Below are 13,064 nucleotides of genomic sequence, written 5' to 3'. Positions count from 1 at the left end.
AATTGAAAGGTCCCAAATTTGATATAGTCATAAAAGACTATAAGAATCATAAAAATGTTAGCAAGTTACTGAAGGTACATATGGTATGTGTCTTCTTTATTGGCTACTATTAAAATACTACTGGATGCAGATTATAATTTTCAAAAATGATTTAGGAATTCTTATTTCATTACTATTTTTTTTTTTTGCTTCATAGCTCTAGAATACAGGGAGCCAAAAAAAGGGTTGTGCTACATCATCACAAAGGTTCCAGCCACACACCCCATTTTACCATATTTGAGCTTACTTACATCATTTTGCAGTTTGCCCACTTTCAGAGAATGTAACATTTTGGGATCATCCTGGACGCTCAACGCTCCAATAAGCCTCCCTTTGCCCTTTTCGTAGCCTTTCTTGTACTCAACCTATAAGGAGATATTGGGATAAAATATTTTCATAGGCTACAAACTTTGTGTGCAGATTGAAAGCTAAGTGTTATTACTCTGTGTCATACTTACATCGCTCGCAATTTTTTGTTTTGCTTTAGCAGCCAGAATCGGGATAGCATCCATTTTGATATCAAACTTCTTTGCTTTCGATTGATCCCAATCATACTTGTACCAATTCTAACCAAGAAAGAAGAGGAAAATAAAATGGATCATCCTGAACTAGGAATCAGAAGGATAAATCTTTTTTTTAATCTAATGCCATACCTCAACTTGATTGACTAAATGAAAACATTATTCAGGATAAGAGCAACAATCGTCATTTCTAACCAACTGAATAATAAATTCTGACATTCTTTACGCGGCAATCATCAAGAAATAGAATCACCTTTAAATATTTGTAACTTTCACAAAATGAGTCCATTATAAGATGGATCTATATGTACAGATTGCTTTGGCAATCTATACCATACTAATGGACAGATTTAGAATATTTCTTTATCTATATATCTATCAATGTATCTATTGATCAACAAGAATATTGATATAAATATAGCGAGAGACTTAAACATAGAGAAAACGCATATGTTCATATAATGATTATTTGGTTATAGATACATCTACCTAGATCAGTGGTTCTCAACCTGTGGGTCGGGACCCCATTTGGGGTCGAACGACCATTTCACGGGGGTCGCCAAACAAGGCTGTCCGCCATTTTTTCCCCTTTTCTTTGGCCACACCTCTGGCACCTGGTGATGTATAAGTGGTTGGGGGTCACCAGAACATGGGGAACTGTATTATGGGGTCACGGCATTAGAAAGGTTGAGAACCACTGACCTAGATGTACACATTGCCTGTCATTCACTCCCCATCCCTACTCATAACCCAGACTCTTTTCTAGTAATTCCTGATTACAGTCACTCATATTCTAAGTCAGGGGTGTCAAACTCGCCGCATCACGTGACGTGTCACGATGTATTGTGACTTTTTTCCCATTGCCGGAGCTGGGGTGGGTGCGTTTTTGGCAGGATGCATCCAGCCCGTGGGCTGGCAGTTTGACACCCCTGTTCTAAGTACTTCTAAGAGTCTTAGCACCCAACTGGCCTATTCTACATCATTTCTGTTTCTATACTTTCTCCTGCCAAATATGCACAACACATTCCTAGATGTGCTGAGAAATTCTGCTTTCCCTCTTCCTTCTTAAATCATCATATCATTCTCTCATTTTATTTCATCCACTGTATTGATAAATCTTGGTCTTTGTATTGTTTTAAATATAGTTAATTAGATTGGTTCTTTTCAAGCTTACTGTCCTTGTCCATGCTGACTATGGATTACAAGAATCTGTCCAATGTATTCAAAGAAGATTCAACTAGGCTTGTTCACTGTCTGTCTAATAGTCATCGCACCGCAAATATTTTAGATTCATGACCTATTAACATAGTAGCAATAATATTATTTATTAAGAAATTGAGTCACAAGAGCAGCTGTCCATTATACTCACATCACTGATATTATAAGCATTGACCCTGGACTGGAGAAATAAAGGAGCATCTGGAGGTATAGAACATTTGAATTTTTCAGCCTCATGTTTAGCTTTGTAATTCATCTGAAATATAGAATGAACAAATAGTGGAATATAAATTACTAACACATGCTGCTCTTCACTGTGGGATGAATTCCTTCTCCTAGAGATCAACTATGGCTACAGACTTTTTTCTAACCCCGCTATTGATCAAGTCATCAATGCCTTGCTCCAGTACCCAAACCAAATGCCTTCCCAGAAGGACTACCTTGTCAAATTGATGAACCTTCTAAAGGAGCAGATGGGACAGAATGGTGGTGCCCACGGAGTACCAGTTCTTCCCTTACATTAATAGCATCAATTTCAACTTTTTAAATACCAACTTCCTTTCCTGACAAATATGTTTGAAATCTATGAAAATTTACTACTTTCCTATTTGCTCGAACCATATATCTGCCAGGGACCAAATGCTTTATTAGTAACAGAAATGATATAGGATTTTCAATAAGCCTACTGATGGAGGGAGTTATAAAATGGTAAGCATCTCCTCCCCAGGGCTTATTCAGAAAAGTTCAGATAACCACAGTTTAATTTTGTGGTGTGCTTGAGCATTAACTTTGAAGATCTGGTCAAGTAAATAACAGACGTTTGTATAACTAATACGATCTGGAGAATGGCTCACAAGGCAACGAGGAGAGAAATGGGAAGAATTCCTCACCAAGAAGAGGTAAAAATATGTCCCCCTCTTACTATCCAGTGCCAGAAAGAGGGAGGGAATAAAGAGGCCTGAAATGTAGTCCAGTTTCAGTTCTTATTTGGATAGAACATCCCTCCTTCCTTCCTTCCTTCCTTCCTTCCTTCCTTCCTTCCTTCCTTCCTTCCTTCCTTCCTCCCTCCCTCCCTCCCTCCCTCCTTCCCTTCCTCCCTCCCTTCCTTGGTTTATATGCCACTCAGATTCAACAGGATTTATGGGAAACTCATTACAGTATGCTAATACATATAGAATTATTTTCTGCTCTGACAGGATGGAACTCCATCCTCCTCTCCTTGTATTGGAACATTTAGTCTATTTTCTTAGGCCACAGAAGGATATTGTGGGCTTAAAAATGGCTAGAGCTGAACATATTTTTTCCCTTGATATTTTTAATTGATAGCTATAAATGTCATTTACCAAAATCTATAAGACTATAAGGTATTTGATTAATGTAATCACATATAATTCCTGTTATTTCTAAAGCATTGATGGAAATTTGTGGATTTTTATTTGGTGTTGGAATTATTATAAATATTTTGGAATATTCCAAGAAAATCTAATTGTCAATGTAAATACTTCCATTGTTTTTATCTCTAATTGATATTAATCTAAAACAGATTATTTACAATTCTCCGAGTATAAAGAATAAATTAAAGATTGCAAAAATTTATATTTCTTCAATATAGGTACTTAGTGGGAGTCCTATTTTAATACCTTTAATACCTTCAAGGTATTTTATTACAAACATTTCTACAAAAAAGACAAACTTCTATGTTTTCTTTATGCAAATTATTATCATTTCAGGATGTGATGGTGTCAATTTTTTAGATTTTCAGTTTTATTGCTGGACATTTAATTCTATCTATCTATCTATCTATCTATCTATCTATCTATCTATCTATCTCTTTCTATGGAATTCCAATGATCAAAAACACATTCAGACTTCAGCAGTGAAGAGTTTTTCTGCTGTTTGTGAGTCAGCATCAAAGCACACCAGCTTCAAATGCACTGGTTCCAATTCTGACTCTTTTTCTACCTCAGTAATGAGGTAAGCAGGTTTGATCAACAAGGAAAGTAAACAAAGAGGTAAAAAAAATGCCTCTTTGGTGTCAATTACTGATAGCAGAAGACTTGTAGATGGACCTCTGGTACAGGTCAACAAATGTATGCAGCTATCCCTGAGAACTAGGCACAGCTATGCCTTCTCCATCAAGCCAGAGTAAACAGCTTTGTCTTGGGGATTGGCAGTTAAAGAGCAACTTCCCTTCTACTTCTCTTTCCCCACAGTTTTCTTGTCCTTCAGAATATCTTAGTCGGACAGGACAATTAGACACTTTATTGTGGCTTCTTCCCAGGCAGCTCTCTTGTCTTCTTTTGAAGTTTTGGCAGCCTGAGCACAGGCTGCCAGAGCTGTGGGGAAAATGACTTTGAGGCACAATGGGAAAGTTTTGCTTCTCCTGTTGTCAAATGTTGGATGACTAGGGAGCCAGGGGAAGCCAATAGCAGCAGGGCAGTTCACCTTCCTCTTTAACATTACCTAGAAATGAGGTACAGCAGACCAGCTGAACTACAAGTTTTGTATTACCTATGGTGGAAAATGCCACATTAAAGCAAAACAAAAATAGTGGGCAACAGATTGTTTTTCTAATGGGACAAGGCTGAATTTGAAATGATCACATCCATTTCTGTGTTTCTGGAATGGTAGGAAGGCATCTTCCTGCCACAGTTTGCGGGACATGTGAAAGGTCTCAAGATTAAAAAAAAACAATTAAGGGTACAATTACAAACATTTTAGAGTCATCTAAATCATCATCAATGACATGGTCAGTTTCTCCAGAGACTAAGGAGAGGAGGAGGGACAAAACAGAAGAGGTGGCATAGGGATGAAACCTGCTGAAGTAACAATAAGCATTTTCTAGAAGTTAAAAATGAACAGTTTGTAAATCTTTCTAAGCTATTCTGAGTACCAAACAAACACCTGTTAACTGAGAAGGGTGACAGAAAAAATTGCCCATATTTAAAATTCCACAAGCACAACCCTATGTAAAGGCATTGACCATTTGGAACTGAAAAGGGCAATGCCTGCCTCTCGGGGCTTAATTTTTGTCTGCAACAGAGAACCTAATCTATCTGATTCTTGTCTGAGAATGTACTGCTAAATAAGTACATACATGAATAAGCTTCTGGAAAACTGAGATGCACTGCCATGCTCAGGTATGAAACCTGTCACATTCTAAGCAACTGCTTCAATTTGTTTTCAAAAGCATTGCCACAAAATTCTCACTTTCCAAATAGATACCCATGTTATTGCAATGGAAAGAATCTGCAAGCCCCAGCAAACTCTAGGCCAGTGGTGGTGATCCTATGGCACGCGTGCCAGAGGCGGCACTCGGAGATGGCAACTGTCCTCTTCAACCAGCCGCCCGCTAACTTGCTGAGGTCCCTCATGGCTGGATGCACCCCAGCTCCCATGCGCTTGCTGGCCTCTGTGTGCGGGGGCCAATGGTGTCAGGCAGCAGCCATTCCAGCCCCTGCCTCACCTTGCCCTGCGACATGGCACCCCTGCCTCGCCTCATCCCACAGAACCAACCTCCTGCCCACCGCCCCACCTGCCAGAGACCCCTGGATCTCCCCCAACCCTGCCCCCACAGGTGTCCCTCCTCACGAGCAACATCGGGCTGGCCATGCCGACCCTGGCCATGCCCACCCATCTGCCATGATGACTGTAGCCATGCCCACCCAGCAGGCCGTGCCCACCCGGCACCCGGCAATACATAAGTGGGTTTTGGGTTGAGGTTTGGGCACTCGGTCTCTAAAAGGTTCGCTATCACTACGCTAGGCTGTCTGTCAGACAATTTAGCAGAAGACGTAAGATCATGCAAAGCCGGGTCCTGTCCATTTCTTGGTTGCTTACATCACTCAGCTGCTTGGTATTAATCTGTGCTTGTCGCAAAACCAGAGAATCCGGCACTGAAGTAAACTTGATCTGGTCAGGATGCTTTTTGTAGGCAGACTAGGAAAAGAATAAAACAAAACTACTTCATGATATGATTTAAAACATTCTGCTCTGCTACTATCATGCATGCATCCATTCCGCAAAAATATAGATGGAGAAGGCTGCATTTATATTGAAAGTATTTAGTATATGATGTTTAAATGCAGTTCTTATACCACCAATGATGCTTCAAATATTTTCATGTACCTTATATTTCACTTATTACTTTAAGAATATCAAGATATAATACACCACTGAGATTCTTTTATTTTTCAGTTCTCAAGCACATAAAAAAAAGTGATCTCACTAGGACCATGACTTACATCTTTGCACAAGTCCAGCTTCTTCATGGCTTCATATTCTTGAGTTATGGTTTGAGGGAAATAGCATTTAGCCTTTTCGTCTTCATAGTCTGCTTTATAGTTTTTCTAGAGAAAACACCAGAGTTCAGTAAGCACCATGAACTGAACAAGAAAGGGGGGGAAAGTGGAAAATAGGTACCATTCATACTCACGTCGCTTTTCATGGCTCCAACTTTCATGCAATGGGCTTCATAGGGATCCTCAAAAGTGCCTATGTACCGGCCCAAGACATTGGCTATGTAAGGCTCTTTGTATTTCACCTGTGGAGCAACACAATTACATGTTGTAGCAAAGCAAGCAAGACTATGGAGCAGAAGCAAAGAGAAATGTCCACCAAACGTACCCCACTGAAGTTCTTAAGAGTGTTGTCGACCTGGTACTGTGGAGTCTCACAATAGTTAATGCTTACTCCTTTCGCTTTTTCGTACAGTTCCTTATATAGTCTCTGCAAGAATGAAAAAGAAAGGAGAACGGGTTATAAAAAGCCATGTGGAAAATAACCTTCCTTCTGGGTATGCCTCATCCCCACTTACACAGTTCTGTTTCCTTTCTGTCCTGAAAATATGCATCACAATGCATACCAAAAGATTTCATTTAAATGTACTTTATGAATTCATAATTAGAATGGGCACATAAGAACTATCTTCCTGGCTTAATTGCAGGATATAGATTAGCAAAAGTTTTCTCTCCAAGAGTAGCAAGGCAGGTGTTTATGGGAAATCCAAATCAGTTTATAAATGAAATGGCCAGTATACCTCATATCAGTTAATAATGGCTATTAATAATGTTCCATGTAAACAGCTTTCTGATATGGATATTTCTTTTAGTTCAGAATTCCCCAACCTTTCCAGGTTGGCAGCAGGAGGGAGGGAGGAAAGAGGGGATGGTTTTGTGGGAGGGGCAGGCGCATGTGTGTGTGTGTGCATGCGTTGTTACATATTTTATGTTATATGTTATGAATATATCACAAATATGATATAAGTTATGAACATAGGGGGCCTGTAATATAACCATAGCTAGGCTTTTCATGAATTCACTGGGTAACTCACGCTGCTGGAACATGTGTATTACTAATAAGGAAAGATTCTGAGTGTGTGTACGCATGCTTTATTGTTGGTGATACCAGGTAGAACATTAGTGGACATAAAGAGTGCAGTAGATTGCACTTTTCATGGAGTCTTGGAACAGAAAGCAAAAATGTAAAGTTCCTGACATGACTGGGGCAAGATGTACCATACACATGGATTCTGAGTAAACTAGTTGGGTATAAAGAGAAGACTGGAATGAACCCACAGCCCAAAGTTTGAGATTACTCTTGTTGGAGCAGGAGATGCTCTAAGTCTGCTTTCCAGCCCACTCTAACACAGCTTGATCACCTGTGTTGAGAGTTTATGTGAGTATTGTGTAAATGCGTAGCTTAGTTGAGCAGCAATACTTACAGCAACTTGAGTAGCCTTGTTGGGCACAGTTATCTGAGTAGCCTTGTTGAACATAGTAACCTGAATAGCCTTGTTGGGCATAACTTATCATAGTAAGATAACTTTGAAATTAGACAAGTATATGTACAAATATAAAGGAACTAATTAAGTTTAATTGCACACTTGTCTTGCCTTTTGTCCGAATAATACAAGAATAACTTGTATTGGAAAGTTACAATACAAGTAACTTTGGAAAACTTCACTTTGAGTGGCTTGAACTCAATTTTATGACAGCGTGCTAGCACCCATGATGTCTGCGGTGATGCTCGCACAAGTGGGGTCGCAAGCATCTGCAATGAGGCTTGTGTGAGTGGGACCGCACACACTGGCAGGTCACTTACACCGCCCAGTTCATTCATGATTTAGCATATTGATGTTCATGATTATTTTAATTGAAACATTTTTTCATTAGGCAGCTGACTACTTAACTTGACTCTGAATAAATTAGGATAATTAGGCATTATATAAATATATATTATTAAACTTGGAAGTTCTCAAATTTAATAGTCATAAAAACATTAACAAAATACTACAGGTGCATATGGTATGTGTCTTCTTTACTGGCTACTGTTAAAATAGTACTATATGCAGATTATAATTTCAAAAAATGAGTTGCGAATTTTTATTTCGCTACTAATTTTTCTTGCTTTTATAGCTCTAGAATACAGGGAGCCAAAAGAAAAGGGTTGTGCTACATCATCACAAAGATTCTCACTTGCCACACACTCCATTTTCACTCTATCGTATTTTGGGCTTACGTACGTCATTTTGCAGTTTGCCCACTTTCAGAGAATGTAAGATCTTGGGATCATCCTGGACGCTCAAGGCTCCAATAAGCTTCCCCTTGCCCTTTTCGTAGTCTTTCTTGTACTCAACCTACAGGGGAATATTGGAATAAAATATTTTTACAGGCTACAAACTTTGCATGCAGATTGAAAGCTAAGTGTTATTACTCTGTGCTGTACTTACATCGCTCGCAATTTTTTGTTTTGCTTTAGCAGCCAGAATCGGGATAGCATCCATTTTGATATCAAACTTCTTTGCTTTCGATTGATCCCAGTCATACTTGTACCAATTCTAACCAAGAGAGAAGAAGAAAATAAAGTGGGTCAACCTGAACTAGGAATCAGGAGAATAAGCCTCAAAAGACATACACTGGTAGTAGAAGATGCCTTTATCTATAACCATACCTCAGGTTGATTGACAACATGAAAGTATTCTTCAAGTTAAGAGCAAACATTTCTAACCAACTGAAATATACATTTTAATGTTTCTCTATGCTACCATAAAGTACTATTAAAAATATTATCACTTTTTAAAATTTGAAACTTGTTAAAAAGCCTCTTATGAGATGAACAATATACAATATGCAAATATGTGATATAACTAATCTATCCTCTTCAGTACTTAAAGGCAGAATGCATTCACCTAGTCAAATTCTTTATCGTCATCTGATCCTTGCCTGGATACCAAACTGTGATGTATCACATAATTGGAGGTATGTCTGCTCAATCGCACACCCTCCCATAATATTTTCAACAACAGCTTTTAGCTCTACTTTTCCAGGTTGTGTTAAGTTATGCAGAACTTGATTAGCCTCTTTCCCTACCATTCCTGCTACCTTTTTCCTGACCTTCTAGTCTTTTCTAAATATTTGTTGTTTTGTTTTCTTTCTCACCCTTCTTCTTGTGTCATAATTTTGACATGCTTCATTCTTTCTCCCCAAGAATCAATATGTTTTGAACACCTTTCACTTTTGTTCTAAAATTAAGTTAATTCTCTTTTTCATTTTAATGCCCTTGCTCGTACTGACTATGGATTATGAAAGATACCCCGGGGTCTTCAGAAGGCATCCATCTAGTCTTACACCCTGCTTATCTGCTTGACATCACACTACTATGTGTTTGATTCATGCCCTATTATCCTAGTAGTAATAGCAATATTTAATATTTTATGTAATTAAGTCAAAACTATCATATGCAAGTCTTATACGTACATCACTGATGTTGTAAGCATTGACTCTGGACTGAAGAAACAAAGGAGCATCTGCAGGTATGGAACATCTGAACTTTTCAGCCTCATGTTTGGCTTTGTAATTCATCTGAAATATAGAATGAACACATAGTGGTATATAAATAACTAACACACACTGCTCTTCACTATGGGATGAATTCCTCCTCCTAGAGACCAACTATGGCTACAGACTTTTTTCTAACCCCGCTAACTGAAAGGCAGAACGAGTTAACGAGGATTTAAAGAGCAACTGTGTGGGGACTGCTACAAAAAAATTCATGCAAACACACTGTTCATAAGACAGGTATTATAATTTATCAACATCGTGCCACACATATATCTAGTGTCAGCAGCATACTTCCACTACGATAGTATCCGCACAACAGAGGAAAAGAGTTTCATGGCACCATCAAATGAAGAACGTCTTTGACTTTCAGTGGGCCAGCAATCAAAAATGATCACTTTCATTTCGTAAAATCTGAATCTAGTTAAGCATCAACCAGCAGTTCCTGACAACTCCTAGCAATCACTTAACATTTTTGCAATGTTAAGTACCTGCAAGTCCCAACTAATGCTGTGCTGTTTGTCAGACAACTTAGCAGAAAATAAAGACCATGCAAAGCCTTACGTCACTCAGCTGCTTGGTATTAATCTGTGCTTGTCGCAAAACCAGAGAATCCGGCACTGAAGTAAACTTGATCTGGTCAGGATGCTTTTTGTAGGCAGACTAGGGAGAAAATATTTTTTTAAATTCAGTGGCAATTAGTTTTTGGTAGACATCAAGTTTATGCTTTTATCATTCATGATACATTTTATGACGATCCTTTGTGTTATCATCGTTCATGCCTCCATTCAGTAAAAGTACAGTTGGAGAAGGCAGCATTTATTTTGACAGTATTTGCCTATGATGTTTGAATTCAGTTCTTGTACCACCAACAATCTTTCAGATATTTTTGGATCATGTAATATCTTTTATTTTATTTCTTGGTTTAAGAATTTTATGAAATAATATACCACTGAGACGCTTTTCTTTTTCAGTTCTGAAGCACGTAAAAAATATGACCTCACTAGGACCATGACTTACATCTTTGCACACGTCCAGCTTCTTTATGGCTTCATATTCTTGAGTTATGGTTTGAGGGAAATAGCATTTAGCCTTTTCGTCTTCATAATCTGCTTTATAGTTTTTCTAGAGAAAACACCAGAGTTCAGTAAGCACCATGAACTGAACAAGAAAGGGGGGGAAAGAGGAAAATAGGTACCATTCATACTCACATCGCTCTTCATGGCTCCAACTTTCCTGCAATGGGCTTCATAGGGGTCCTCAAAGGTGCCTATGTACCGGCCCAAGACATTGGTTATGTAAGGCTCTTTGTATTTCAGCTGTGGAGCGACATAGTCACATGTTATAGCAAGGCAAGCAAGACTATGTATGGAGCAGAAGCAAAGGAGAAATCTCCACCACACTTACCCCACTGAAGTTCTTAAGAGTGTTGTCGACCTGGTACTGTGGAGTCTCACAATAGTTAATGCTTACTCCTTTCGCTTTTTCATATTCTTCCTTATATAATCTCTGCAAGAGTGGAAAAGTAGAAGTAATCATGCAACAGGGATTTAGAAAATATTTCTTATATGCATGATGTTGACTCCCATTTAGAAAGTTTTGCTGTTGAACTGTGGGTAATCCTGAGAAATAATATATTCATTTGAAATTAAATACAGAGCCAAGATTGTAATATTAAAAAAAAAAGTGTTTAGGACTTGTTATTTCATACTCCATTGTCTCCTTGCTTGTAAGCTCCTGGAACCCAAGATAAATGTTATATGCCTCCCACACTTCCTGTTTTCACAATTTTATTCATAGGGGTTACTTACATCATTTTGCAGCTTGCCTACTTTCAGTGAGTGCATGATCCTAGGATCATCCTTAACGCTCAAGGCTCCAACAAGCCTCCCTTTGCTCATTTCATAGCCCTTCTTGTACTCAACCTACATGGGAAAAGAGAATAACATAGTTTCATATGCTATAAATTTGTATAAAAATGGAAAGCCAAGAATTGCCTTTTTTTTATTCTGTGTAACACTTACATCACTCGCAATTTTTTGTTTCGCTTTGGCAGCCAGAATTGGGATGGCATCCACTTTGATATCAAACTTCTTTGCTTTGGATTGATCCCAGTCATACTTGTACCAGTTCTAACCAAATGAGCATGATAAGAAAACATAAGGAAAGTGTGACATGAAGAATCAATGCAGCCAGTTACTGTAGGAAATATATAAAATCACAACAACCTGGCATATTCAAATCATTAACAACTCGATGCGTTGAAATCTGTGCAGCTTTGAAAAACTGGTTTATAACATGTATAACTATATAAGTTATATATATATATATATATATATATATATATATATATATATATATATATATATATATATATATATATATATTAAAAATTACATTAAAAATTGAAGAATAGCGATTCCTGGGTACATACATTTCAGTAAAAAAGGAAAGCGATCACCAGGAAGTAAAACACCAAGGTTTTAATAAATAAAATCAAGCTTTCGATGGCTAACATCTGACATCATCGTCAGGATACAAGCCAGTCAGTGAGGAAACCTGCTTATAAGCATAGCCACACCTAAACTCTACGCATGGACCTTGTAACAGGTCCAAGCCAACTAATCCTTACTTTACTTACAGCCTTCAGTGATTCTTTCTTTTAGCTCTTACTTACATCCATCTAGCTTTCAATGGCTAGCACCTGCCATCATTGTCAGAATACAAGCTAGCTAGTGAGGAAACCTGCTTACAAGCATAGCCACGCCTAAACTCTACGCATGGACCTTGTAACAGGTCCAGGCCGACTAATCCTTGCTTCACTTACAGCCTTCAGTGATTCTTTCTTATAGCTCGTACTTACATCCACACAACCACCCACTTCCTCCCTCCCTTTAGTTCCTGAGTCATATAGGCAACGTGTGTTTCTCAAAATTAAAGGGTCCTCTGCACTATTGAATTGATTCTTCTTTCTGTGTTCCTTGGGACGTTTCTCTCCTCCACTCCTCCGACACGCATCGCACTCATTTGCATTCTTCAATCCTGTCACTCCTTCAATCCCCCCACAATCCTTGCCACCAATCTCATCCACAATTTTATTTCCCCCCACTGTTCCCAGCATATCGCATCCTCCATGCTCCTCCTTCATGCCACCTGGTGCGACTCTCAATCCGGTTGCCTCTCTTTCAGTCTTCTGTAACGCCGCTCTCCGGGAGCGCGTGACCACCCCCATAATGGGGCGGCTGTAAGTATTGATCTTCTGTACATCCATTGAAGGCATGTCTCTGTCTCAGTGGCTCTGATCAGTGTGGCCGCCTAGCAAAGGTGTTATTCTGCCATCGCTCATGGTAGGTGTTGCCTTTTTTGAATTCCTATCCATTTCCAAGGCGCCAGCGACCAGATGCGTTGTAGCGGGGGCACCATTGGGGACAATGGAGCCGATATAGTC

The 13,064-nt window shown here is 38.8% G+C and overlaps 1 protein-coding gene across 2 annotated transcripts in view; it reads right to left on the bottom strand.

The window, feature by feature from the left end:
* Nucleotides 1-215: 215 nt before the first annotated feature.
* The window catches only part of LOC120304628 (nebulin-like), a 41,413-nt gene continuing 28,564 nt past the window's right edge, over nt 216-13,064 (bottom strand). For both annotated transcript variants that reach the window (XM_039335447.1, XM_039335448.1), the window contains 16 exons: nt 11,641-11,748; nt 11,428-11,541; nt 11,024-11,125; nt 10,828-10,935; nt 10,637-10,741; nt 10,181-10,279; nt 9,536-9,640; nt 8,509-8,616; nt 8,302-8,415; nt 6,405-6,506; nt 6,214-6,321; nt 6,023-6,127; nt 5,619-5,717; nt 1,930-2,034; nt 498-605; nt 216-404 (listed from right to left, as the gene is read on the bottom strand). In XM_039335447.1, coding sequence (XP_039191381.1) covers nt 231-404; nt 498-605; nt 1,930-2,034; nt 5,619-5,717; nt 6,023-6,127; nt 6,214-6,321; nt 6,405-6,506; nt 8,302-8,415; nt 8,509-8,616; nt 9,536-9,640; nt 10,181-10,279; nt 10,637-10,741; nt 10,828-10,935; nt 11,024-11,125; nt 11,428-11,541; nt 11,641-11,748 — 1,764 coding nt within the window. In that variant the 3' untranslated portion in view covers nt 216-230. The remainder of the gene's footprint in view (nt 405-497; nt 606-1,929; nt 2,035-5,618; nt 5,718-6,022; nt 6,128-6,213; nt 6,322-6,404; nt 6,507-8,301; nt 8,416-8,508; nt 8,617-9,535; nt 9,641-10,180; nt 10,280-10,636; nt 10,742-10,827; nt 10,936-11,023; nt 11,126-11,427; nt 11,542-11,640; nt 11,749-13,064) is intronic.

This window comes from Crotalus tigris, unplaced genomic scaffold, assembly GCF_016545835.1.
Source record: "Crotalus tigris isolate CLP2741 ecotype Arizona unplaced genomic scaffold, ASM1654583v1 scf7180000017641.3106099, whole genome shotgun sequence".
Taxonomy (NCBI): Eukaryota; Metazoa; Chordata; class Lepidosauria; order Squamata; family Viperidae; genus Crotalus; species Crotalus tigris.
This window is presented reverse-complemented; position numbering and strand designations above follow the sequence as displayed.